This window comes from Hordeum vulgare, chromosome 6H (genome assembly GCF_904849725.1).
Source record: "Hordeum vulgare subsp. vulgare chromosome 6H, MorexV3_pseudomolecules_assembly, whole genome shotgun sequence".
Classification (NCBI taxonomy): Eukaryota; Viridiplantae; Streptophyta; class Magnoliopsida; order Poales; family Poaceae; genus Hordeum; species Hordeum vulgare.
This window is the reverse complement of record NC_058523.1, coordinates 17,114,957-17,124,297: the sequence shown is the minus strand read 5'-3', so window position 1 is coordinate 17,124,297 and position 9,341 is coordinate 17,114,957. Positions and strand designations below refer to the sequence as shown.

Genomic DNA, 9,341 nt, shown 5'->3' with positions numbered 1-9,341 from the left:
AATGGTTGCCACCACCACTGCCCACCGCGTAGCCCTTTAGTCCCGGTTTGGGACACGAACCGGGACTAAAGGCTCCTTACGGGCCGGGACTAAAGCCTCGAGGGAGGCATTGAGAATTGGGGCGACGTGGCCGGGCCTTTAGTCCCGGCCCAGAGGCAGGCCGGGACTAAAGGGTCCCGGCCAAAGGCCCGTTTTCCACAAGTGTAAGGTGAGTAAGGGCATCTCTAGCACACCCCGAATAACGTCAATCCGTAAAAAGTGTTTACAGTTCGTGAAAAAACGGGTTTACGTGTCGACGCGGCGAGGTAGAGTCAGACCCTGCAAAATGAACCTGTAAAAAAGGATATTCACAGAAGATGCTCTTTTACGGGTCAGCTCGAGCTGCGGCGGAACAGACCCCTTAAACTTAAACTATGAATCGAATTTTTGCTTACATTTTTTCTCCACATCTTCTTCTTCTTCTCGTCCGTGTCCATAATCAACAAAGTGTATTCCTAAATATGGAGTCGTCGATCCCTGAATCCATCTAGGAGCTAGTTAGCTAGCTTCTCCATCCATGAATCCACGAAACCATCCAGGAGCTAGCTAACTAGCTCCGGTCGTGGAATCAATTCAGGAGCCCGGAGCTAGCTAGCTGGCTTCCGCCGCCGACGCCGAATCCAGCCAGGACGAGTAGGGCCGCGAGGACGGGCGGGACGGTGTCCGGGGAAGAGCGGCCGGCACCGTAGAAGCGGACGCGAAAACTGTGTTTTTGTAGATCGGGAGGAGCTTTTTACCGCGCCCCGCAAAAATATTTACGAGTCCGACGCGTTTGCAGGGTCTGATCGGGCAACTATTTTCGCGCGAACCTGTATTTGACGGTTATTTTATAGGTCGGAGCATTATAGGGGTCTGCTAGACATGCTCTAAGGGCATCTCGCGGATCCTCAAACTGCCTTCAATCATAAGGACATAACGGTTTGGACCCTGAAAGCCATCCAACGCTCAACCCAACTATTTATGACGCTGTCCGGTAATGATTTTTCAGCAAACTGGAACCAAATATGGGGTTTTGTGTGACTCCGGACACAAGAAACGTCGGACTTCGAGAAGGCAGAGCCCGTGCTTTTGTAGCAACACGAATTGTTTCAGGCGTACTCGAGATGAATGAATTGTTGGGCCTTTATCTACTTCATCGATGATGAAGGGTTATACCAATGCGGGCGACACCAACCAACTACTATGCATGCCTACACTAGATTGAGCGTCTACGATCCACAAGGGTAGTACATTCAACATGTGCTCTCATCTGCTGACACCAGGCTTAGATGGCCGATTGGACGTGGTGGGAGGAGGCGGGGAGCCCCTTTGGACGAGAAAGGGGTGGAGCGAAAACATATTGTGGAGCTTAAGCTCTCGACACCCCCTTATATAGCCATCCAATTCTACTTTGCGATTTGTGTATTTACTTTTTTCTCTCATATAGAACAACTTATGGATTTCAAACTTTGCAGCACAACATAACATTCTAACTAGAATGTGGGAAAAAAACTATCAGATTTTTTCGTGCATCATAAATACTGAAAATAAGATTTTTAAATCAAACAAATCCCATTTTGTATATTTATGTCGGACCAAAAAATCTGAAAGTTTTTTCCCACCTTGTAGCAATAATATTTTGTTGTCATGCAAAGTTTGAAATTCATATGTTGTTTTGTTTTGAGGAAACGAAAAAAAGAATTTCATGTACGAAGTTAGTTATGTAGCACGGATCTCAAAGCAACATTGGAGGGTAAGAATATGAGGTGTCCGAAAGCATGAGCTCTAAAATTCCATATTCATGGGAGGAGGAGGGGAGCCCGACATCGGTGACAAAGTGGAGGAGGGCCTAGGAAAGAGACTACCAAACAACAATCATGGATGCATCAACTATGAGAAATCATGGATAAGAAGTATTGCAATCCGCCCGACTAGAAAAAAGGAGGTACAGATTTTCAAGGTCACATGCGTAGCTAATTTTTTATACCATGCCCTAGTTGAATATTGCAAGATAGATGCGATTTGTGCAAGATAATTCATGGATGCAAGATAAGAAGTATTGCCCTAATTTTTTATACCATGCCCTAGCTAATCATGGTTACTGTAGCTACCGTGTCAATGTATTTTCTTATGAACATTTGCACACATGGATACATCGAGATGACAATGTTTATTTATTTTAAAATGAACATTGAAACATTTGCCTTACCTTATTATTATAACGAGCCCCATGGAGCTCGAGCAATAAAACACATTTTTTGTTGACTAACTGCATACTCTAACACGCTTAGGAGTGGTGCGGTCGATCTGGGGTCTTCTCAGTTTCATTTCGCCTTTGTTCTCCCATATATGAGTGACTTGATTTTGAATCACAAAACGAGCTTCAGGTTTATTTTGCTTCTGTCTCGGCCCGGTCTATACGAAATCACTAGTTATAGGGTATTCTTTGTAAAAGTTAACAGGTCACAGTTCTATCCTTGACCATTAACATATTGAGATAAACAAATGTGATTTTTTTAGAGAATAGTAATTCGGATAAATTTCAGAAATAAAAAAAATCAGAGGTTCAAAAAAGTTCATCAAAATGGAAAATTTTAATTATTTTCATAAAAAATAAGTTCACGATGATTAAAAAATAGTTTGAAAAAGTTAATCAAATTTGAAAAAGCTCATGGATTTTTGGAAAAACTTCATGAATTTGAAAGATAAAATATTCAAAATAATGAGTACAATTTAAAATGCTCATGAAAATTGTGAAAACTTCACGAAACTAACAAAAGGAAAAGTAGAAAAAAATAAGAAAAAAAGGAAAAATAGCGTGAAATATGTAAACAAAATAAGAAATTGGTATAAATAAACTCTACATGGGCTGGCCTAGTTAGCTACTAGTGTGAAGGGGGAGGGTGTGCCGCTTTGTTGAGACACATTTAAGTGCCTCAACAAGCGTCAATTAGGATTCAACACCACTAAATACCCCGTGTTATCAACCACTAATCTCCCAAAGCCCACACAAATCGAGAAATGCCCATTAAAAGCACATATGCATTGGCATTCACACAACATTGGACAAAACAAAGACAATTGAAAAAAAAATAATCCTATAAGCGACCTTTAATTGATAGCCTCGGTGGCACATTAACATGAAGAAGGTATACGTCCTCTTCTAGTATACATATGATGCAAAAACAATCAAGTATCCATGTACATAAGGAGTTTTTCTTTGAAAGGGAGGAAAAAGATTTGCCTCATCGATTAATTAAGGAGAGAATAATGTTTTAGAATTGCCCCTTATTACACGCCATGAATGATTACTCTCGCAAGATCATCATCCCTAGTTGCTTGGCTTCCGCGGTGATCCACGAATTTGCGTCGGACATGATGTTATTTTGCAAGATCGGGGCGGGGCCCTTTTGTTGCGGAAAACCCTAGTGCTTCTCTCACTCCACACGGTCCAAGCGATCAATATGGTGAGAGATGTCATTGCCTTCCTATAGAGAGGGCTCGCGTTGGTCCTCTTAGCCCACCACGACTTAACAGTTTCCTCCAAATGCCAGTTTGGAGTGTCCATGTTTACAAGATGGAGTTTATCAATGTCTACATAAGGAGTATACAAGAAGTACTAGAAGCTCTCCAATACAAACGGTTAAAAGTGAACTCCATTCATGGATCAAATATGACCAATCACATATATGAAGTTGTGCAATCCATCAAACCACAAGAACGTACAAAAACACAACAGTAGTGCATGCAGGCGGCATCACGATAGAAATCCCTATAAAACGGGCAATTCGCTACATATGTTAATATGTACATCAGATAACAAATAATAACCAGGTCACACACGACATCCATCATTCTGGTCATACAAAGAATTCGACTTGCATACGTTGTTGATCCTTCGAGTCGACCCAAAGGTTTACCCCGGGTTGTAGCTAGGAAATGGGTGATACTCCGGATAACAATGAGAAGAAATACGCAGATAAACGTGCATATAATAAAGGTGAGGTGCAAAGAACTAGAGCACACAGTGTCCATCTGGAAACGAGAGCAACTTCGGCGCCACTAGCTGGGAAATGGACGAGCCCGCTGCCCATTTGGTCTGTAGTTTCTGACCGCGCGTGCTACAAGCCAAAACCCTTGTTGACGGGGTGATGGAGAACGGGAGCAAGGATACAATACAGTTGGGAGATGAGAGGAGGACACATTTGTAGCATCGATTTGTGACGGCGCCGTCACTAGCTGTGGTTGGCCATAGCGCGCAAGTGGTGTACTGATTGGACACCATCAGGTTGGAGATTATGCAGCGTATATGCATGCATATAGGACTAGGACTATAGGAGTAATATTCGCCCTTCATTTTAAAATAAGTATCTTAAGCTTAGTAGTACAACTTTATACTAGAGGTAGTATAAAGTTGAAACAGTTATTTTGAGATGGAGGGAGTAATATTGTGTGAAGAGCGAAAGCAAATGTTTTTGTGTATTTTGATTACCCTAGCAAGCCAGCATGTCTCAACTAATATTATAAATATATGTGAGAATTAACATACATAGAAATATATTCTTGTTGCAGTAGAAGATATTACAAATCAAGAAAACGTTTTAATGTAGCATCATATGTATAGAGCTAAAAAGGCACTATTATGTTAGTATTTTCTAATACGGCAATTTAAACTCGGCCTCCTAGGGTGCATTCTTGTTAGATTTCCTTGGCCTATTGATGCGGATGTACATGTATGATGCTTTATTTCAAGGACATAAAAGGCGCCGGCTGACTGGCCCAAAAACCAGGCCTGTCATCTTGCGGGATGTTGGATAGTTTTGCAAGTAGCCGTCCGTTGTGTGCTCCTCATACACATGTTCTTCTCCTTCCTCCCTTTTCTTTTGCGGGTGACTCCTCCTTCCTCCTCATACCCCTCCCTCCCCCCTCTACACAGAGAGAGAGAGATCTAAAATGACGGCTAGCTACTCGGGGTGAGGGTTGGACATGATGTGTCTATCTATCTATCTAACCCGTGACAGGAAATAATACATATGTATCACTAGCAAGTTTGTCTTTTTTTAAACCTGATCATCGGTTATGAAATAAGGTGTTATATTTTCATAAAAACAACATAAAATAGTGTTTATGTGTCAAAAAATAGTTCTTACTTATACTTCGAAACATGTACTCCCTCCGTTTCTTTTTAGTCTGCATATAAGGTTTGGTCAAAGTCCAGCTTTGTAAAGTTTGACTAACTTTATATTAAAAAATCAACATTCACAACATGAAATCGGTATTATCAGATGCACCATGAGATGTCATACTATACAATTTTAAAATAGTAGATATAATTTTTTTATATAAATTTGGTCAAACTTTATGTTGTTTAACTTTAACCAAATCAAATACGCGGAGCAAAAAGAAACGGAGGGAGTATTATTCTCAATCCCACAGGCTGACCAGGCTGGAGAAGCGAGGATGGGCAAATTGTGGCCCCTGCCTCCTCTGTAGGGGCATTCAGGAAAGCGGTCCGCATCTCTTCTTCAGATGCCGTTTTACTATCAGGTTGTGGAATCTGGTGATCCCGAAATTTCGCATCCATGACTTCGACACTTCCGCCTAGCACATGTTCGACACTGTTGAAGCATGGTGGGCGAGCACAAGCGCCATGGGCATTGCCGACCGAAAAGCGAAGGCCTCGATCACCATGTTGGTGTCATGCATCACATGAAACGAGCGTAACACGAGGGTGTTCACACAAAAGAACGCTCCTCGGCACATCCTGCTCAATATAATCGTCGATCAGGCCAACCTTTGGATCAAAGCAGGGGCTAAGAAGCTAGGATCTTTCCTATTGTGAGTATAATTGTCATGTCGTATCTTGCTTATATTGGGTGTCACGTGGGCATAAAACCCGAAACCCGAAGTCCGAACCCGACAAACCCAAACCCGAACCCATATTACCCGAACCCGAAAAACTCGAGCACCTTTCCGGGTAACAAATTCAGAAACCAAAATTTATTCAGAAAACTCGGGTTTGTACTCTAGATACCCAAAAAAATGAATAGCCGAAACAAAAACGAAGCCCGATAAAAAAAAATAGGTCCGGCCCAAGTTTTCCTCGATCCCCAGCAAACCTAGGTCGCCCACAGCGACACACCGTTTGGTGTTCACACCCCTCCCTCGGCCCCGCGCACACAACCCGCCCAACCGCCGCCAAATCCCCACTATGCGAGATGGCTGGATCCCCGACGATCGACGGCCCGACGCGACAGAGGATCCCGATTCCTCAGTCCCCACGACGGCACGACCGGCTCGTCTTGGCCACCTGCAATCGGCCTTGCTCGTTGGGGCCACCTGAGATGCGGCCTCCACCTCCTTTGCATGTTGCATTACGTCGCTGTCTCCTGAGAGCGGAAAGGAGCAGCACTGCACCGCCGCCCTGTTCGCCTTCCTCAAAAGCACACAGTGGGCAACATCGCGTCGGCTACCTTCCGCGATAGCGCAGTGCTGTAGCATGGCGCCGGCCTCCCTCGATTCCCACCGTGCATCAGCAAGCAACGATGCCTAGCTTCTATTCGGGGAAATCGGGTAAACCCGAACCCGTACCCGAAATATCGGGTACCCGAAATGCCGGTTTTTATTATTATTATTATTTTTGATAATTTCAGGTTTGAGATCTAAAAACCCGAATAAGTGGCCGAAAATTTCGGGTAAACCTGAACGCCCACACCTAATTGGGTGTGTTGTAACAAACTCTTGCTCCTCCTTATTTAATATATAAGGCAAATCTTTTGCCTCCGTTTCAAAACACACGGTGGTAAAACCTAGTTCTTACCAAGGAGTATCAGTTTATCCCAAGATGTCTCAATCAAGGTTAATGGTAGTTTCAAATTCCAAATTTGATTCCAGAAAAATGAAACAACTTTTACTGATTTCATCTTTGTATATATTTCAGTCGAGGTTCATGGTGGTGTGCTATCGTTTTATTTTTCACAATCAAGGATTCGATTGGTTGGCTGGTTTGAAATAATTTGTAGAAGGTTTTGTATATATATCCCCGTTTCCTATTATCCTATGTTTTCATGAAGTTTAGGGAAAGTTCCAAATAGTTATCCTCTATTGAATTGAGTCTAAATATTTATATACACCCCAAATGTCATAAAGATCTTTATGAGTTACTCCCTCCGTTCCTAAATATAAGTCATTTTAGAGATTTCATTAAGGGACTACATACGAATATATATATATATAGACATACTTTATAATATAGATTAACTCATTTTGCTCTGTATATAGTCACTTAGTGAAATATCTTAAAAGACTTATATTTAGGAACGGAGGGAGTAGTATTTAGCTGCTCCAGTTGGCTGAATATGATCTTTATCCATGAAGATGGGCAACCACACACTAAAGATCTTTATGAGTTAGTATTTTCCTATCTTTATCCATGAAGATATATATATACTCGAAATGACATTTTCTAGTGACAGACATGTATATAAATAAAGACAGATCAGTTTTTGGCATCTACGAAGAATGCGTTGCTCTTATTCAAGCAGACAAGAAACCTCGTGGAACATGTCATACTTTTCCACAACCTTAGCGGCTCAACTTTGACCATTCTACATGCCTCTCATGCAACTGAAAGAAGAGAGCTCTTATAAATAGGTGGCTCGTGCCTGCCACAGTTAGGCAAAGCCACTGAGCTAGCAATCCTCAGAGAGAAGAACACACTGATAAATTTGTAAGCCATTATGGCTTCCAGCTCCAGCCGTAAGGCATGGCATTGCTTGCTTACCCTCTTCCTCCTTTCTTCCGGTGCGTATGGGCAGCTCTCACCGTCATTCTACGCGAGGAGCTGCCCGACGTTGCAGCTCATCGTGCGCGCCACCATGATCAAGGCGGTCCTCGTCGAGCGCCGGATGGGCGCGTCCCTCCTCAGGCTCCACTTCCATGACTGCTTTGTTCAAGTAACTAAGCTGCACCCTTAAGCATACATAGTTATGTCGATTGACTGACACTTACATAATACTTCCTTCGTTCGCAATTACCTGTAGCAAAACAGATGTATTTAGACATATTTTAGTTCAAGATACATCCAGTTTTACCCATTTCGATGACAAATCATTTAAGAAGGAGGGAGTAATTTTCTTTTCATGGAGAAGGTCGGGATTAATGGTGCTGGATTTTGTTATATGTATAGGGCTGTGACGGGTCCATTCTCTTGGATGACGTGGGTAGCTTCGTGGGCGAGAAGACGGCCCCCGGGAACAATAACTCGGTGCGGGGCTACGAGGTGATCGACCAGATCAAGCGGAACGTGGAGCTGCTCTGCCCCGGCATCGTCTCCTGCGCCGACATCGCCGCCCTCGCAGCACGGGACGGCACGGTGCTGGTACATACGCGCCTAAAACCTCAAAACCAATGGACATTTAGCGCGCAACAGTGCGCGTGCAAGTTTTAATCCTGACAACAAGTGTACTGGATCAGCTAGGCGGGCCCACCTGGGCGGTGCCGCTCGGCCGGCGCGACTCGACGACGGCCAGCATGGCGGAGGCGACCACCGACCTCCCGCCGCCCAGCTTCGACCTGACCATGCTCATCCAGGCGTTCGAGAAGAAGCAGCTGTGCCCGCGCGACCTCACGGCGCTCTCCGGCGCGCACACCATCGGCTTCTCGCAGTGCGCCAACTTCCGCGACCACATCTACAACGGCACCAACGTCGACCCGGCGTTCGCCGCGCTGCGCAAGCGCACCTGCCCCGCCCAGCCGCCCAACGGCGACATGAACCTGGCGCCGTTCGACGTGCAGACGCAGCTCGTCTTCGACAACGCCTACTACTCCAACCTGGTCGCCAAGCGCGGCCTGCTCAACTCCGACCAGGTGCTCTTCAACGGCGGCTCCCAGGACGCGCTGGTTCGCCAGTACGTCGCTAACCCGGCGCTCTTCGCCTCTGACTTTGTGACGGCGATGATCAAGATGGGGAACATCAAGCCGCTCACCGGAACCGCCGGCCAGATTAGGCGCAACTGCAGGGTCGTCAACAGCTGATCCGTCCGTCGTCTCATCAATACGTGTTACATGTATATATAGTCGTAAAATCTAAAATATGTACGTAAAGTTAGGTTGGCTACGTACAAACCAGCTAGCATGCATGTCAGAATAAGAGCAGTTTGGTTCAGATAATACCTGGGTAAGTAGCCCTCAAGCTCCAGGGTTGTAAGATAGTTGCTTCATCATGTAAGTCGCTCCAGCTCGTGTGCATGCAATCCTCTAGTGGAAGCCAAGCATGTATGTATGGCTTTTTATGCAATACTTGAGTGAGATTTGCAGGAAAA

The 9,341-nt window shown here is 44.4% G+C and overlaps 1 protein-coding gene across 1 annotated transcript; it reads left to right on the top strand.

Annotated features, from left to right (window-relative positions):
* Nucleotides 1-7,673: 7,673 nt before the first annotated feature.
* Nucleotides 7,674-9,341, top strand: LOC123404763 (peroxidase 70-like). The gene is made up of 3 exons (XM_045098705.1): nucleotides 7,674-7,973; nucleotides 8,207-8,398; nucleotides 8,494-9,341. Exons 1-3 carry the CDS (start codon nucleotides 7,758-7,760, stop codon nucleotides 9,052-9,054), a joined length of 969 nt encoding a protein of 322 aa, XP_044954640.1. The 5' UTR covers nucleotides 7,674-7,757; the 3' UTR covers nucleotides 9,055-9,341.

Excerpts from the sequence above, each read along its gene's own strand:
- LOC123404763 (XM_045098705.1), top strand. The coding sequence starts at position 7,758 with ATGGCTTCCAGCTCCAGCCGTAAGGCATGGCATTGCTTGCTTACCCTC. Across the intron at positions 7,974-8,206 it reads TCCATGACTGCTTTGTTCAA|GGCTGTGACGGGTCCATTCT; the intron begins GTAACTAAGCTG and ends TTATATGTATAG. Across the intron at positions 8,399-8,493 it reads CACGGGACGGCACGGTGCTG|CTAGGCGGGCCCACCTGGGC; the intron begins GTACATACGCGC and ends GTACTGGATCAG.